The sequence below is a fragment of the Cynoglossus semilaevis genome, chromosome 10 (assembly GCF_000523025.1).
Source record: "Cynoglossus semilaevis isolate Cse_v1.0 chromosome 10, Cse_v1.0, whole genome shotgun sequence".
Classification (NCBI taxonomy): domain Eukaryota; kingdom Metazoa; phylum Chordata; class Actinopteri; order Pleuronectiformes; family Cynoglossidae; genus Cynoglossus; species Cynoglossus semilaevis.
The window spans coordinates 721,410-741,161 of record NC_024316.1 but is presented as its reverse complement, the minus strand read 5'-3'; the positions used below and the strand labels follow the sequence as shown (position 1 = coordinate 741,161).

The 19,752-nt window shown below is 40.4% G+C and overlaps 1 protein-coding gene across 1 annotated transcript in view; it reads left to right on the top strand.

The window, feature by feature from the left end:
- The first annotated feature begins 4,928 nt into the window (after positions 1-4,928).
- The window catches only part of LOC103384416 (leucine-rich repeat-containing G-protein coupled receptor 6-like), a 52,623-nt gene continuing 37,799 nt past the window's right edge, over positions 4,929-19,752 (top strand). The window contains exon 1 of the mRNA XM_025059104.1: positions 4,929-5,325. Coding sequence (XP_024914872.1) covers positions 5,081-5,325 — 245 coding nt within the window. The 5' untranslated portion in view covers positions 4,929-5,080. The remainder of the gene's footprint in view (positions 5,326-19,752) is intronic.

Below are 19,752 nucleotides of genomic sequence, written 5' to 3'. Positions count from 1 at the left end.
GGATCCAAGCAGCAGATGACCAATGGTGACCTCTAATGATGGAGCCCATAATGACACAGTATTTACTGTTTTTCATCTCGGTTAGCTCGTTACTTTGTCTTTACTATAGATGAGATCAGAAGGTGTCTTCAAGGCTCAGATGGGCTTGCAGATTGAGAGGCCGTCTTTAGATTCAGAGCCCTGTGTGCTTGCTTTTTTTTTTTCCCCCCCTTAGTTTTTCTTCACTGACAGAACTGTTCGAGCTAGGCAACAGTCATTCAGGGAGATGAAGTTAGTGTTAGCTTGTGCCTAAAACGTGTCTTTTAGACAACTACCGTTTGTTTTGGACTATGAGTTGCTCTGGAGTATAAGTCGCACCAGTGCCCCCTAGTGGCTGTCAGTGTGAAAATAACCAACATGTAAATTTCCAGTGGTACATTCCAGTAGCCGACAGTGGTACACAATCCTAGAGTGCCCTCTAGGAGTAGCCGACACTGGTACACGATCCTAGAGTGCCCTCTAGCGGCTGCCAGTGAGAAATTAACAGTCACAAAATGTTACCAAAATAATTAATTTTTAAAAAAATAATTGTATCGCTTCAGTGTCCACTCATTTTCACTGTATCCCATTGTGTTTTCAAGGGGCCAAGCGGGAACAGTGGTGTAGAACATAGACAACAGAACATTCGCGAAAATCCTCGAAACAAATGACGCATATCCAGACCTCTAAAATGTAATTTGTCTATGAACAATGGACTTTGCGCCGAAGAAGAATTCTGACTGAAGAGTACCTGGATGAATTCCAGGTACTTTTTCTCGGTTCTACCTACCTGTGGGGACATATACCACGGTTGCTGGGAACTTTGTGGAACCGTTTAGAAGATGTTTTGCAGAGAAGAATTATTAAGTATTAATGTAAGAAGTTCCTAGTAGTAAATGTTTCTGGTACTATACGTACTTTTAAAAAACAGGGCTTTTGTTTACAGTACGAAGGGAATCTTTATTTCTCACTCAAACTAATGGTTGAAAAAGCAAAAACACATTACAACACATCGATAATTATCTAATTATCCAAGTGTCGTGAATTACTTTGATATTTTTTTATTCCTTTTTTTTTTAACCACATTGTGTATCTCTTCAAAGACTTATCCTGGCTGCGTGTGTAAGACAAAACATTAAACACACACACACACACACACACACAGTTTGTGGTAAGTGTACAGACTTGAACACGCTTCTGAAAAGGTATGCGTGTCCTTTTCTTTTCTCCGACTCTTTCTCACACGCTCACATGCACGCTATCAGACAGTCTGCATCAGATCAAAGGCAGCGTCGTCCGTCTCACCCCCGCCCCACCCCCCACCGCCTTTCTGAGCTGTAAACACTATCCAAGCAATGGCAGAACCTTGAAGATACAAAGGCAAGTAGCTACCTGACACCTGACACTAACCTGAGAGCAACTCAGCCCACCTGGGAATAAAACACACTACACAGAAGGAAGAAAGAAAGATGCCGCACAATCTTCTCCCAAACCACGCCCATGGTCACGCCTACAGCGCCGTCTATAAATGGGCTATACTTTTATATACCTTTATGTTGTTATTTGTATAAGAAAAACATGCATGGCTCATAACAGCTAACATCCTGTGAGAAAAAATTAAAAAAAAGTGGCACAGTATAGTAACATTATTGAACAATAACAAAAAGAAATCTAGTTTGGCTAAGCCAGGGGTTCCCAACTTAGCCCCACTGGGCTAAGCTAAGCTTGTACTACCAACATCTGTAACTTACATTACAGCAGCTCTGCATTCTATAAATTGCATTTCCAGCACCTAGTTGCTTTGAAATATTTCCACCAAGAAATGTACACTTACTACTGGAAAAAAAAGTTTCAAATCGAACAGAAGGTTTTGTATCGGTTGATTCCACAGAAGCAGACAACTGATGCAAATAGTCTCTGTGAGGTGAAGGGTTCAGGATCCAATGAGGGGGTTAGGAATCTCCAGGTGGTGCAAGGTGCTCTATTCACAAATGGTAGTGGTAGCAAAGTCCTAGTGAAAAAAACTCTTGTGTGCAAGATCGAAGGCAGTGGGCAGGAATAAATAATCTGGAGCAATAAAACCCCCGAAAGACAGGAATTACTTTAAAGCATGAGAAGACTCACCAAGTTAGCCAAACAACAGGAGAGTCAGGATTAGCAGGGCAGCTTCGGGACTCAATCCATGTGGTGCTGGAGCTTATATGCTGCCCTTCTTCAATTGGAGGCCACCCGATCCAGTGCTCTGACTCGTCAGCTCCGGATTCAGTGCAGCTGGAACAAAAAGACAAAGACAGAGAAATAAAAACACCACACAAATAGTAGGGTTGCAACTGATCACACTCAGTAGGTGGGGAGTGTAAAACTCAATTTATAGCCAAATTTATGTTATAACTTGATTTGCAAATTCCTTTACTATCAATATACACTTAAATCTTGGATGATAGGTGAAAGGTCTTCTAAAGAAACGGAACTCTTCAACCCTAACCATGACCTGGATGACTGAGAATCTTACTATGTACACATCTACGTACGCAAATATAATATACCAATCTTCTTCTTTTCCTTTCGGCTTTGTCCCTTTTTCAAGGGTTGCCACTACTCTGACTCCAACTATCTGCATGTCCTCCCTCACTGCATCCATATATCTCCTCTTTGGCCTTCCTCTTTGTCTCCTACCTGGTAGCTCCATCTCTAACATTCTTCTACCAATGTATCCACTGTCCCTCCTCTGCACATGTCCAAACCATCTCAATCTGGCTTCTCTAGCCATTCCTGATCATGTCCATCCTTGGTCACTGCTAAAGAGAATCTCTAGCCACCTCCAGCTCGGCCTCCTGTCTTCTGCCTATTGCTCCCGTCTCTAAACCATACATCATGGCTGGTCTCACCACCGTCCTGTAAACCTTTCCCTTCACCTTAGCTGACACTCTTCTGTCACAGATCCACTCCTGACACTTTTCTCCAGCTGTTCCATCCTGCCTGTACTCTATTCTTCACCTCTCTTTCACAGTCTCCTCTGCTCTGAACAGTTGATCCTAAGTACCTAAACTCCTACACCTTCACCACCTCTGCTCCTTGTAGCCTCACTATTTCACTGTTCTGCCGTTCGTTTACACACATGTACTCTGTCTTGCTGCGACTGACCTTCATTCCTTTTCTCTGTAGTGCAAACCTTCACCTCTCTAGGTTCTCTTCCAGCTGCTGCCTACGCTCACTACAGGGACTCCTGTCTGATGTCATCTGTCCATCTGTCCATCACCACAGCAAACAAGAAGGGGCTCAGGGCCGATCCTTGATATAGTCCCACCTCCACCTTGAAGTCCTCTGTCCTTCCAACAACACACGTCACCACTGTTGTACTATTTTCATACATGTCCTGCACCAAACTAACATACTTCTCAGCCACTCCTGACCTCCTCACACAAAACCACTCTAAAATCCAACAATTATTATATTGTTATTTGAAAACACTATTTAATATGATAATAATACAATTAAATTAGCAATACATAAACGGTCATGGATAACAATAGTAATGACGTTTCATTTTCATCGAAAAGAAGTGGAAGAAAGAAAAGACAAAAAGACAGTTGGTATGTCGAAAGCGCTGCAATGAAAGCGCTTCTATGAAGACGTAACAAGGGGCCCTCAGAAAACACAGCAGCATAAGAATGTTAATTAATTAATGAATACACTCTCAGAGGACAGAGCCAAAGGACAGAGAGGAAATCACAGGGAACGGAAGACGCAAGATCCTTAACAGAGGAAGAAAGACGGGCAGAAAAACAGAGAGAGAAGAAAAGATAAAGTAGAAAAAAGAAAGAAACAGAGAAAGCGATAAAGAACAACACAACACACATGAGAACAGAGACAGAACAACACAAAGAAATGGCCAAATATTGTTAATACTGCTGATGTTGATACAGTTGTATCCTATGTGTCTTTAAATCACTAGGTCCAAGATATAGTTTTGAGATTCCTTTTTCAGATTCATGCTGGAATAAAAGGACAATTATATTATCTTAATGTTGTTTTCCTGAAGTTAAAAGTATTTTTAAAAATGTTTTTCACAAACTGTAATCCATTTAAACATGCCTTGTTTTCTGTTACCATTTATTTGTTGTTCTTATTGCTAAAACGTTTATACGAAATAAGCTACGGTTGTGACATTAAATGTTTACAACAGGCCAACCCAACATTGTGAAATTATTGTAAAGACTTTATCGTCATATTTCCTTGACATATTCTGTGTGTATGTATGTATGTATATGTGTGTACACATGGGAGCATATGCGTAGACACACGTGTGTATGTGTTCCTACTGATGACATTCCAGCCGTGGAAACTTGAGAAGGTGGGAGTCACAAGACACTGGATTCTGGTCTTTCGGGGATAAAAGAGTGCGGAAGTGTCAGAATTCCAATTTCCGTAAAAGCAATCAGCACCCCCTTCTCTCTCTCTCTTACTCTACCCCTGTGTCTCTCTCTCTCTCACACACAAAATAAAACTAAACACTACTTTCTATATCTTTACGAGAACCGTAATATTATCCGCGTTCATAAAAAAAACAACTAAGCCAACCGAACCGAACCGGACTGAACAACCTCTTACACTTATTTTACATCATTTATTACTGTATTTTCAAAGCCCCGCTCGTGTACTTCTCGTTTTCTTTTCCCTTAACCCCATTAGAACCGCGCTATCTTCGAAACAGTTTCTGGGCAAAAGTGGCGGGAGGGGGTGCTTTAACCCAGCCCTCGTCTCTGGACCAATCAGAACAGCCTACCCGTAACACATGTAGCCCCACAACTATAGGTAAGCAAAGAGAGAGAGAGAGAGAGAGAGAGAGAGAGAGAGAGAGAGCGTGCGCGGGGGGGGGGAAGAAGGACAGAAACACAGTGAGGACACAACCTATACAGAAGACAAAAACAGACAGGAGAGAAAAGGAGAAGCCATCTTTTTGTGTGTGTGTAATTTCTCTGAAAAACCAGAGGAAAAACAAAACAGAGAATCGGAAAAACCAAAGTTTAGGGAGATTCTGCTGACAGGTGGACACTTAGACATGACTTCTTCTCCTCCTCTGCTGCTCCTTCTGCTGCTGCTCCTCCACTTTGAACACGGAGTTGCAACTACATTGGTCCAAGACAGACAGATGAGAGAGTCAGCGGCGTCACTGTCAGTAGGAGCAACGTACCTGTGTCCGTCCCAGTGTCACTGTGAAGAGGATGGGATTTACCTGATGGTGGACTGCTCCGAGCTTGGACTTTCATCGGTGCCGTCCAACCTGAATCCACTTACCACTTACCTGTGAGTACCATAGCACTTATGAACTTGAATCCTATACAGTAATTCCGCCGTCCATCCATTTAGCACACGTTTGCACGCACTGCCTTCTCAACGCAGGTGAGACTGTGGTCAGACCGTAAGTTATTCTGCGACTGATAAGTTGAATGACGCAATTGCCAAATGGAGTCTGAGGGACTGTAGGCTGATTAATATTGTTGAAGACAACAGCTGCACCGACGTTTGGAAACAAACTCGATGTATTTTACTGGCGTCCTTTTTTCTTTTTTTAAAAATAATTCGTTTTCTTGAAATTTTCCATATGACAATTCCAAATTTGAATTGGTTCCAGCAACTATATCCTGACTGAAGTTATGAAATATTCAAGCTGAATTTCTATTAACTTTGAAATGACCTTGTTGAATTCTTCTTTTTTGGCTTCATTTAGGTATGTTATTATAATTCGTTTATTTTTTTTCTCACTGCACCCATGACATTTTAGGTACCAAAAATTCCATTATAAAGACCCCCCCTCTCAGCCCCAGCGTCTTTTCTGACAGACTGTTTCTCTCTGTTCTGCTCCTCTCACTGTCTCTTACTCCTTCCCTCTCTGCCCCGACTATACTTCCGTGACCCGCCCACACCCTTTCCTCTCAAACCTCCACCTCTGCTCATTATCTTCTTATGTTTCCACTTTGTGTGTCATCCTGAATCCTTCTTCTTCATCCCTAAACCACTCAGTGTGGTGCCAATTTGTCTCCAGTGGCTCAAAAAAAAAAGAAAAAAAAAAAGAGACACAAAGATGTGATAGTTACTCCCAACGGTTTCTGTGCGCTAACCAGAGGTTGTTATGTTGATGGTGGCTACGTATACGTACGTTTTCAGACGAGACTCAACAAGGACTTGCAGAGTGAAAAAGTTTTGCATGTGAATTTGGATTGGGTTGACTCGATGAGAATTAATGAGAACTTCTTTTGTTTTCTTTCAAGCACACTCAGTAATTACACTTGAGTCCCTTAATGGGACACAATGGGGAAATTTACAGTGTGAGTCTTCGCAAACGACAAAGGCTGCCATACAGGAGGCGCCATTAGGAACATGCATTTCCTCTGGGAATTGAACCCAGGATTACCTGCTCTGTGTAAGGCAGGCACGTTAACCGCTACACTATGGAACCACAGGAAGACACATTGCTGGCATCGGTGGGATTCGACTATTGAAACTATTAGTAACCATGGTAACATAGGAGCGTAGACTAATTGTGAGTGTTCTTAGTTAGGTGTCAGTACTGTGACCTGACCTGAGCCTGTAGTAAGAGAAGTCAAAAACATATTTGTGTCGTGTCGTGAGGCCTAATTAGTACTAATAAAATTTTATTTTATTATTTGTGCATACAGTTCAATTTGAAGGAACAATTTCACGAGATGTATTATAGGTAAAAGTAGTTATGCTGAGTTCGATTTTTTTTTTTTTTTTTTTTACAAATTCTAAATAACACTTTGGCACTTCTGAAGTTACAGAACTGGAACCTTCACAGTGCGAACATATAATAATGTATTTCTTAGTAGTGTCCGGGAGAGATTGATAGTGCATCTTGGCCTGTGTGATAAAGAACCAATGCCACCCTTGCCTTGGATACAGTATGTATCCCCTGGTCTCTGACTTGGATCCGTACCAGTGTGGTTCCCCAGGATCTAATTCATATGTATCCCCTGGTTTCTGTGACTTGGATCCTTACCAGTGTGGTTCCCCAGGATCTAATTGTTCTTGTTTTTTTCTGGACCCTTTTGACCTTCGTCCTCAGACCTGCAGCTGGACCACTGCAATATTTTCCCTAAAGAGCATCTCTTGCACCCGTCAATCAATATGCTGGCCGCGCTGCTCCGTTTCTGACAGTACAAACATAACATAATACTTAAAAAACTGCTTTTTTACCGATGGTGTCTTTTTTAGAATGTGTAAAATGAAACTGGAGCGGCAGCAATTTGCTTCCAAACAGCAGTGTCATTTGGGGTTCGCAGCCAGGGTTTCTTGACTTTTCACAGCTTAGTCCTCTGAGAACACTTTAGAGATCCTCTGAGACAACTAATATCAAAGCGATAGAAGTCCAGTCCAGGAAACAGTGCAGTTGCTCACCAAGGGCTCGGAGAATGTTACAAGAGCAGAGGGAGAAGGAGAGTTCGGGAAATGAGCTGCGTTTTCACACAGAAAACATATTCAAAATAGAAAAGAGGATTTGACTGGAATGGTAATGGAGGGGATGCCGGTTGTCCAGGAGTTCATTTTCTGTCTCTGCAGATGAGTTTTAAGTATTCGAGTCAACTTTTAAAATTGAAACATAACACTTTTACTGCTCATAATGGAGACATTCTGGTCTAAATTTGTTTGTATATATAATATTTCATGACTACAGTGACATTTTTTTTTTAATGCTTCAATTCTTCATCGAGCTCAGACGTGTCAAACATATGGCCCACGGGCCAAAACCGCCCCGCTGGTGTGTTCAATCTGGCCTGCTTGATTAATTTTGAAATAAAAAAAATACACTATATAAAAAATATATAATATAATACTTGTGTTTCTTTACATGAAAGGGGAAAACAGGTACGTATTGTTATTTATAGTTAATCATGTTGTGATTGTACTGGTCAGGCCCACTTGTATGCGGCCCATGAATCATAATGAATTTGACACCACGATATAGATTCTTGACCATATGAATAAAACATTTAGAAATGATTGTTGATTTATTTTATAATGTCAACACTGAAACATAAAGACTTAGAGAGATATGTGGGTTTAAAGTCACTAAAATGTCAATATTTAAATGCCTATAAATATAATTGCAGATAGGCAAGATTAAAAAAAGGGTTCCCAGTGTAAAGAATTTACAATCATTCACATTATTTTTTTTAAATCTACATAATCATAATCTAGATTAAAGTTGTTAAGGGATTTTAAAAAAAACAAGGAAGTACAGATATGTGGGTTTAAAGTCACTAAAATGTCATTCACATTATTTTTTTTCAATCTACATAATCATAATCTAGATTAAACAAAGGGGGAAAAAAAATTACGCCAGAGTCTGGATTTAGAGGAAATTCTCGAACCTACTGTAACAATTTGAACAGTTTCTGTGATTAGTGTCTGAACCTCATGTACATACTGTACATCCACACACAAGCACACGCACACACACACGTTACAGCTTAATTTGTTATTTCCCATTGTTCCCTAATGGTGGAACTGGACCAATTAGTTAGTTTGAGGGCTGATTTCAAATCAGATAAATAAATCTGGCAACGAGCACACATACAAACACACACAGACACACACACACCGTGCTGCAGAGACATGGAAAATGTTGGACCGTTAAGCTGATGCCACAGAAATTAAAATGCCACACACAATAGTCCTTTTGTTTGGGTGTTGGGTGATAAAGACGACAATTAAAACAAAATTAAAACAACAATGTTCTCTGTTAATCACACTCAGCGCACATGCACATGCACGCACAGAACTTTGTATACACCAACACACACCTGAGGGCGCCCTACTGAGGGCAGACCTCAGTTCCTTATTCCTTTATCTAGATCAGTGAACTTTAAAAACAGCCACGTTTCTCCACCGCATCTGTCATAACGTTCAGCTTGCATCTCTGCGCCACCTGGAGGCAGGATTAATCTTTCTCTGACACATTGCAGGTCACTGAGGTCCCCGCAAACCACCTTCACACTCAGGCATAATGCAGTGAAGGGATCATTTACCTGTGTCATTTACCTGTGTTTATGTTGGTGTTTAATAGAAATCTGGTTTTGGTTGTTTAGGATAAAGCATTTGAAATCCACTCACAGCTTATAGATTTGACTCCTGTTTCATAAACTATTTATATTATGGCCAAGGTCCTGCCATACAGGGGAACCTGAGTCGGATACATCTGTTTCCCAACTTCTGAATCTAGTGGATATGGTTGTGTTAAGAAGGGCATCTGGTGTAATTCTCTTTTAGCTATGACCCAAAACTGTTTCAAATTTTTTTTTTTGCTAACATCAAGATTTATTCTTGTCTCATTACAGAATGTTATTTCAATCCAAAAGTGAACAAATGCGGTTAGACCAGATTGTCCCAAATAGTGGGGCAGGCCCCCTGGTGGTTGGGGGGGTGGTGTGGGGGGGGGGGCAGGCCGGGGGGGGGGGGTGTCATGAAGGTCTTCCAATGGAATATGGCACGCTGGACATAGTAGACAAAGTGTACCACTGCTGTAATGCTTGAATGATAACAAGCCTCCAGACACTAGGTGGCAGCAACTTATACATGTTATTAGGTATTTCATTAGTATTAGTTCCCATTGGAAGGTACCAACCGCGCTAACCGGGATTCGATCTTGCCCTGAAGGTGAACCGTGGGGTTCCACACCAATGACAGAGACATTGCCTCTGGGCCAAAGCGCCACTGTTGTCACTTCTGTTCCTGTAATTTTTATCCCGACTTGTTAAATCAGTGGTCCAAAACTGATGAGTTACTATGTGAATCCATGTCTAAGTCGTTACTAAGTCACTGTAGAGTCACTGATGACACCTTGTGCTGAATCACTGCCATGTTACAGTTATGTCCCTGTCCCTGTCCCTGTCCCACCACAATGATTCAGCTGCTATTTCTTTGAATCGATCTTTTCTTCTTATTTTCGTGCTTGTTGTAGCTCTGTTGAATCCTAATGAGCAAGTGATATCACGTTATTTGTTGTTGCTGATGCTTTAACACTGACATTAATGCAGATTCTTTTTCTGAGGAGAGGAATCATATTGCAAGGCAGAAAGGTTGCTAGCAGAACGCTTTGAGCAAAGTGTGAGAAGAGATTTATGGCAATAAATCATTTCTGCGGGCTAAGCGCAAAATTAGCTGTCATATGAAACTCTTTGAAAACGTTGCTGTCTTTGATATCAGATTAGAGAGAAAGCGCTGCCCCAGGCTGTTTGGTCTCCCTGTAGTTTGTGTGTGTGCATGTGCATGTTCATGAACTGTGTACACCTAGGTTATCGGTGTTATTTGTACTGCTTTTGGTTACGTGCTCTGAACGACATCACCAGTGTGACATGATAACTGGAACATAAGCAATGATCTGCACTCAGCCCTGAGCAAGCAATTGGTAAGCTTATTGATCAGACCCCGATATTTCAAAATGTATGTTTCCTCGGTCAACAAATACACATTTCTATTCTATTAACTAGTTCAGCTATGGCTGTGATAGATAGATGGATGGATGGATAGATGGATAGATGGATGGATGGATGGATGGATGGATGGATGGATGGATGGATGGATGGATGGATGGATGGATGGATGGATGGATGGATGGATGGATGGATGGATGGATGGATACATAGATACATAGATACATAGTAAAAACACACTAATAAAATACAATAAAATTCAAACATGAGTAGCAGCACACTGTCAATAAACATGCGAAACCTGAACAGTGGATGTTAGTAGGTTAGTAGATCGATAGATTAGTGTTAGTAGTATTAGTAGGTAATACTAGTAGTCAGGTAATTACGGCAGTGTGGTGTTGTCGATTGCAATCTAAATGATTATTTATTATTATATTTTTATTATAAATTAAATTAGTATTATGTATATGCCGTGTATACAGTATTTATACATAAATACGTATGCATATTAAGTACACCACATTATCCCTATGGTATGTATATGGACATATAAGCAGAGCTAGTATAATTATAAGGATGTTAAGTGAACGTAGTATATATTAAGTATATATATTATATTAAGTATATAAATAGTAATATTATTATATATATAAATAATTATATATATATGTTAGTAATAAACATATGAACAGTACAAATAGTTGAGCAGTTAAATAATGAAATAAAATAAACAGCTATATAGGCAATTCCAGCAGATATATTAGTGAATGAAGTATGAGGTATTATGGCCAACCATTATTACTAGGAGTTACTATACATACATAATGGATTCGATTTCCCAGTAGATGGCGATAGTAAACTATACCGCTCCATAATTTGCGCAGCGGCGAGCTGCTTCAATAACTTAATATGTGCATATCGCTCAAAATTTGCAAATGTGGGGCCCTATACGTGTGTGTGTGTGTGCAGTTTTGTTAGTCTTCACGCCAATGTGTCCTTGGGCAAGAAGCAAGGACACATTTTTGTAAGAAATGGGCCAGGCGTTTTCCAGTAGGTTTAGAAGTTGCTGGATGTCTTTGGGAAGACTTTTTATGACTTTTTAAGTGTTAATGAATTTTTGGTTCCTGTCACTTGGTCTTAAGAGAACATGATGTTTTGTCTAGTAATCTTCTAACCTATCGTCATATTCTCTCTCTTCTTTTATGTATTTTTTTCTTCCCCAACTTCTTTGTGTTGGACTTGAAAATATGGCTTAACCTTTGCTGCCTAATGGAGCTGCTACCCCCTCCTCCGCCCCCTCCGCCTGTTCTACGTCTTTTAGTGTCATTACTTCAAACACATCCAGCTCAGCATTTTGTCCTAAAGAAAGTACCTGATAATGACAGATAATGAAATAATAATATAGTGAATGTTTTAGCATTCACGGTAAATCTCTGAAATAGTAACAACCATATAATAATCAATAACCACTGTTATAGCCACTGAGCAGTCAGCACAGTAATTAAGGGATAATTCTGTAAAAAGTAGTTCAGCTTTCATGTGTGCAAGTCAGCAATTACTACGTGATGGTGCTCTGACCTGGCGTTTTGTTGAGTGCGTCGAGCACAAATTCTCTAACCCAAATTCTTGGTTGAGGTCAGGAAACCACAGCCAACACATGTAGAAACAACAAAAGGTGTGACCAAGGTGTGTCTGCTCATGTGTGCCTACTGTACATGTGTGAAGACCACCCAGACTGCAAAAAGGATTATTTTAGTGAGTGGTGAAAAAAAAAAAAAGAAGAAACAGAAGATGAAGAAAGAGGAGAAAGACTTAAAAGACATTACAGGGAATGTGTATGTTTGGGGGCGGGGTGCAAAGTAACAGTTGGAGTACATAATTTAACCTCTTTATTTGCGTCTGAAAGTCTGAAAGAACTTAATAGTTCAAAGAGGCGCAGTTGTGCGGCCAGCGTGTTTGTTCTGGATTTTGACGTTAAAAAGTAGGAGAATAAAAATCTCTCCGATCAGCAGATAACATTCATCTGTTTCACCTTCGTGTTAAGGTACTATCTTTAGTTCCCTTTTTTGTTTTTTTAAGAAACCTTAGACCTAAAAGCGTAACACCGAAATGACAATGACAATTTGACGGACCAAAGTAAATAAGTTCAAGTTATACGTTTTGTGTGCTTAAAGTAAAAAAATACACGTATGTATCTGTTTAAATATAAAATAATTAGGTGTCGTTACCAATGCTGACACTGCAACTAGGAGTATCTGCAGATACCTATATCAATCCGATACCGTCTTTTCTCCTCCACCTGTTTACAGGATGTCGTGCAAAGTTGAGCATTTGGATCGCATGGGCTGTAGTAATTTTTTTTTTTTTTTGTAATTTTTGAGCCTGAAATTTGGACCAATATTGGACTGATGCCAATCCTGAGTATCGGATCAAGCCATCCCTAAGAGTAATACAGTACCAGAGTATTTGTGCTGACTCGTTTCTCTACATTGCCCTGTTGAGATGTATGTGTAAGCCAACACATTTTGTATGTACAAAACTACTTCCTGTCTCTCTCGTTGGGTGTTTTGTGCAGACATTACAGTACGTGGACATACTGATGTGACTGGAGGGAGAAAGAATAAGAGAGGAAAGGAAAGAGGAACGATGAGCAGGGGATTGAGAAGGGCCAGAGGGTCAACTATAGTAAGAGAATAACCAGAGAGAGCTCTCCAACTCTCCCTTTCTCGCAGTCTTTGTGTCCATGTGTACGCCCGATATCAGCTTAAGCATCAGTGTCATGGCCCCAGGTGTGTCCCTCCCTTCTCTGGTATTGAACCCTTCATCTCCTCTCCCTTTGCTTCTATTGGGAATGTACAGGTAGGACATCTAACTGCCTTGTGAAACTAGTAACATTTGAATGTCGTTGGTAAATAATTAACAGAGTAAAAGAGTTTGTCCATTTTTTTAAAGAGAAACTCTCCAAGAAAATCTGCTAGTTATTCACAACACGAGACAAAAAAAAACACATGGGTTTCACACTGATGGTCAATACATTTTAAAATGTAACTTTTAAAATACAGAACGCACTATAAAAACAATATTCAAGTTGATTTATTTTTCTCTGTGGGTGGGTACCGACTTTTTTTTTGTTTTTCTTTTACCTTTTATTCAGCCACCTCTTTTAAACCCCATTCAGTCTTTTGTTCTTCACTTCCTTCCTTTTTCCCCTCTGTTTGCCCGGACGTGTTGATTCAGTCTCTCTCTCTCTCCCCTATTTCCCTGGAGGGCTCCTCATGCAGGTGAACATTGTTAGACAACAAGACGAGGGGAAAAAAAAAAAAGCCACTTCCTCCTGAAACACAAGTGATATTTATGCCAGAAGGATGCTGTAGGTGGTAAACTGTCAGGGGACTAAACACCGCAGAGGTTTGTGGTTTCCACAGAATGACCTGAGAGGCTTTTAAACATCATTCAGGGGCAGACATATGGTAAAAGATTGGAAAACAATGGGAACCTAGAGACTTTCTCTTGGGAGCAGCTGACAGAGAGGCCACAGTGTGTTCTGCTCTTCTACTTCCTGTCCTTTAGAAAAAGCAGAGAAAGCAATCAGGACACCAGATCTGAACGAGAATTAGGGTGAAGGAGGGAGGAGGAGGAGGAGGAGGAGGAGGAGTTTGGAGTCAGGGTTTTTATGGTGTGTTACTGTGTGAGTGTCTGTTTATAGGTTAAGAACCTCTACTGTTTGGTTTTTTTTTTTTTTCACTACTAATTCTAAAAACAAATGAAAATATTCAAGCTGGTGTTCACAGAATAGTATTGTTCTCTCGATGAAGTAGTCTCTCTGAAAGGTGAAAGGCCCATTTGACTTGAGCGAATTCGCAATGTTCCTGCACGGCCCAGATTTCTGCTCAGATGCTTTCCAGACCTGGAAAGGCACGGGAATGTGTGTGTGTGTGTGTGTGTGTGTGTGCGTTTGACTACAGAGAAGCCTTTGTCCTGTACTGGCCTAGATCATCACAAATGTCCCCAACTGTCCTGTTGGTTGTACATGGATGTGTGTCCCTCTATCAACATTTGTCATATAAGGCAGGGGTTCCCAAGTCCTAGTCCCAGGACAGGTAATTGTCCATGGGTCCTTTAGTACCTGGCCAACACTGGACCACTGAGATTTAAAGAGAATCCAGTCATTTTCATTTGCTTTCTTCATTTAAAGATAACCCGGCAATATTTCAAAAATAACTTGTCATACCGAGACTCAAAAATCAAAGTCTAAAATATATTTTATTTTGAAATTTCACCCAAATTATATTGCTTCCCCAGTTTTTTGAGCCGTGGGGAAAACATGAATGAAGTTCCGCACCGATCATTTTTTTGCTGTAGAGGGGAGCGTAAACGAACGAGTGTACGAACCCGTAAACGAGAGTGAGCTGAGTAAAGGTAGTCAAAGGGGATGAGTTTAAATACCAAGTATCAAGTGCCAAGGATGGTGTGACAGAAGAAGAGCAGTAAGGTTAAAGGGAAGGTTTATGAGACAGAAGTGAGATCTGCGACGATGTTTGGTGTAGAGACTGACTCTGTCAACCTCGAAGTGGCAGAAAGGAAGACTTTCACTGGGAGTTACCAGGATGGACGGTATCAGAAATGAGCAGATCAGAGGGACAGTTGAGGTGAAGCAGTTTGGAGATTGAGTTAGGGGCGAGGTTGAGACAGTTTGGACATGTACTGAGGAGAGATAAGGATTTTGTACATTAAATTCAACAAGGCATATTGGAGATTGAGTTGCCAGTACAATGGAACTGAGAAGGACCCCAGAAAAGATTTGTGGATGTTGTGAAAAAGAAATTGCTGGAACACAAAGACAAACAACATTAGACTGATGTATGTGTTTTCTACCTGCTTTGGTTTGTGACTAATCCAAAACAATAAATAAATAAAAAATGATTTACAATGCAAAACAAAATTTTAAAAATAAAAAATGATTTACAATGCAAAACTAAAACAAAAAAAAAAAACTTGTGTAGTGCATCTTAAATTATTGCTTGCAGTATCGGTTGAATGAGTTCCGCGCAATCCATTTGGCGATCGTGACGATCAATCCCCCCCAAAAAACTTGTGGTTTTTGGTGTTGAGATGGTAATTTAGGGGCATTGACAGAAAGAAGTATTTGTTGGGGTGCATATTTTGTCTCAGTGTAGTCCCTCCACTGTCAATGTGATGACGCGTCGACTCGACTTCGACTTTATGGTCAGATTTGTCAGTGCCCCAGTATCAACCATGTATTAGAGTGACTTTAAGCGGTTGGATGTTGGTTGGTACAGTGTTTGACATTCTGTTCATCCATCCATCCGTCCATTTTCGGCTGCTTATCCGTTACCGGGTCGTGGGGGTAGAAGTCTCCACGACCACCTCCCAAATCACACTGCACCGTACCAACCCCCCCTGAACCTTCCTGTGGTTGGTGGTGAGTCCACTGGAAGGTACCAACCGCCCTAAGCGGGATTCGATCTTGCCCAGGAGGTGAACCCTCATGTTTTGACGGCCATACTTTCAACAATTACAAAATAAACGATGGGCTCAATCTTGTGTCTCATCACTTTAAAAAGGTAAATGATAGCGCCTTAGAAATGTCCAAAATCCAAAGGTTCACAAAAAGATGTACAAAACAGAAGGCCAAAGAGGGAAGGAAAAAGTCTGTCTCTTAATTGAAGTGACCCGAACACTGACGTCAGGTCACTGTGATGGCCGCAAGTTCAGTTCCTGCACCAGGACACAAAGTTCACAGGTGCAACTTCCATCTGCCATGAGAACAGGCAGCAGGGAATTCTTACTATAGTCTTCTCCCTTCTGTATAATACTTCTTGAGAAGAAGCATAAGGTGAATTCTAGACTTTTTTTTTAACATGCATTGCATCAGGCCGGGCTAAATTCTCTAACTGGTAGTGATCACATGTCCCGAATGGTACTGGGGTTATAGCCTCAATCAGCACTGATCTAAGTTTAGCAGATGTTATCCATCAATGCTGTTAAGTATTTATAGCAGAGGAGCTGATCCTGGATCAGTAATGGACTGAGCCAGCAGCATTTTGAATGATCCTGAACGCAGATCCAATGTCCAGCGTCATAATAGAATCTGACATTAGGACTCCTCATGTTTCACTTACTGTTACTGAGAATTAATCCTGGATCAGTCTGTAGTAATGCCAGGACAAACACTCCAAATGCACCACCTTCCCAGAATGCTATTTATCATCGTCTTGTTTTATGTGGTTTTTTTAACCGTCCCGTTGTCCGCATATTGTACACACCCAACGTCCTCGCAACGGGTTGGCATCTTGTCCCAGAGTATGAGAAAGAGTTGGCACAACGGAGGCATAGCTTCTGTGATTTAGTTGCAACAGCGAATTGGGTATTGGACTCCAGAAACCCCCAAAATACTCGGTGAAACAGCTCTAAGCTTTTTGTTGTGGACTCGTTAATCGACGAACGCAACACTTCTATGTCCAATACCGATACCAGTATTTGTGAGATCACTTCAATACAATGCCGTCAAACACATCCTGGGCTATTTTCTAAAAATATATGCAGAGCAACATATCTTAGATTTTTAGTTTGTCCTTTAACCTTTTTCTGTTTGTAGTAGGGATGCCTTGATCCTATACTCGTTATTGGTCCAATATTAGTCAAAACGTCAGGATCGAAGATGCAGAAAAACAACTGTAGCCTGTCTGATACGATACCTAAGTGTAAATGCTCAACTTAACTTAACCATAAACTGGGACACTATCAGCAATGGCAGCCTGCGGCATGCTGGGGGAGAGGTATCCAATCGGTATCGGCAGATACTCCATGTTGCAGTAATCCATATCAGACAGGAAAAAGTTGTATCAAGCATCGCTAGTCTGTAGTATCCATCCTCTCCTGGAAAACTGAAATCATACAGAAAACGCATGAGAACTTTGTTTATATAACCCCCCCCCCTGCAGGGGAGTGAGGAGAACTACAAGTAAACAAATAAACATAAATATCCCCATTTATAATCTAAACATAATGATTCTGTAAGTCATTTTTTAAAAGGGTTGACTCTTGAAAACCCCCGCCTCTCTGTCAATGCCTGATGCAGCAAACTCTCCTAATTTAGAAAAGTGAACAGATTTTGAGCTGTTCAACAGCTGCTTATCAACCCTGGTCCACTCTCCGCTCAAGGATCATCAACTGCTCTGGCCCTTCCTGTTCCATTACTGAAGTGTTTGACCCTTTACCCCCTTCGGACTGCCCTATCTCCGTCTCATCATGACAGCGTGTGTGTGTGTTTTTGTGTGTGTCTCTGTCTGCGTATGAATCACTCCCAGAGGGCAGGAGTGTGTGTTTCCCATGACATGGTCTCAGACTAAACAGCCGCTCTCTCCACCCAGACACCCGCCTGTCATTCTGAGCAGAAACCACAGGAAGCGGCCAAAAAAACATGGGAACACACACACGCATGCACGGACGGACACAAAAAGTCCCCCTCTCTCTCTCTCTCTCTTGGACACAAAAAGTCTCCCTCTCTCTCTCTCTCTCTTCCTTTTCATTTTCTTTTTTTTGTTTGTTATCTTTTCTCTCTTTCTCTTCCTCTACTTCGTCCAGGTGAAAGATGCCTTGTCACCCTGTTTCTCACCCTTCTCACCCACTCCCTCTCCCTCTTTGTGCCGGATGAATGAGACGGAGAGAGAATAAGGGAAGAGGCAGGAAAAAAAAAAAGGTTGAGAGAATAAGAGTTTGCTTTTGGACACAAAGGGTACCGTACCCCTCCCAGGAAATCTGAGAAAAAGAATGAGAGAGAGAGAGAGCGAGAGAGAGTCCTTAGAGGAGGAGGGAGAGAAGGTCAGAACGCCTGGTATTGTGCTCCTCCTTTCTGACTCTTTGTGACTGTGAGAGCAACCAGTTGCCATAGCAGTTTGTCTATTCACATTCAGAGAAAAGCAAACATACTGTATTCAGACCCCACCTGGTTAAAACACACACACACACACACACACACACACACACAGAGGCAAGGACGGACGGAGGCACAAACACACACCGGATTAACTGTTTTATAAAGGTCTCCAAAACAATCTTTCAAAAGACAGATGTACGTTGACATAAATATTCAATGAATATTGGGAATTGATGGAAACGAATTATGCTAAAGTCAAACATCAGAAAAGATAGCAGAGGAAATAATACGGTATGGTAATAGAATAAAGACAAATTGTCGTCATCATCGATCCTTTTTCTTCACTTTACTGCTATTTGAAAATGTTTTCAAACTTTTAAATTTCTGATAAATCAGTAAATTATTAAACGCTGAGATATGTAATATTTTAGTATTTATAATAATACTGTGCATTTTTCTTTTATTTTCAGAACAACAATTCAAAACATGTTTCCTGTTCCTTTAAACAGATCAAAAATATGGTATATTATAATATAAATTGTATATGTATATACCATAGATGTACATTTGCCATATATATGATATTTATGATATGAAATACGTAATTGAAAACAGCATAGACGTACATTTGCCATATATATGATATGAAATACGTAATTGAAAACAATAATAAATGTTGAAAGGCATATTTAAAATGACAAGAATATGACACTTCACATTTAAAAAACAAATAAACCCTGTCATGTTTTCTTTACTTCACTATTCTTTACCAGCAAAATCTTCCCTTTCTGGTCTAAACATTATTAGAATCAGTGGCTTATTTTTCCCAATATACTTTTTTCCAGGAATATTTATAAAATAATACAGTCAATTTTGTTATATGTATATATATATATGACTATCATCTTTTCTCTGGTTGTGCTGCTTCCAGTAACACGTACTCAAGATTTTAATCCAATCATGTTTAGGTAGCTAGACAGAAAGACAGACAGACTTTACAGTATAGCTAGGAAATTAGAGTCTCATGTGTTGCAAGGTTGAAAGAAGTCTGCCCTAAGACCTAGAATTCAGTAGTGCACACCGGGAGACTTAAAAGATTGGCAATGAGATCAGTTGAACTCATCATAAGGAAAGAGGACGATGAATTGTGTTGGAAGTTTTAGTGAGTAAGATTGATTTATTTTATTTTTTTAAAATAATATTGTAATTGTATTATGTTATTGCTGATGCTTTTTGATGTACATTAAGTCTCAGCAGTGGCTGAACTCTGCTTTTTTGGGGGTTTGTTGCTTTATTATTAGCATATTATGGCTACATGAGTTGGCAAGGATATAACTACTCGTTACTACATTTCTGAAATATATTGATGGTTTGTATAGA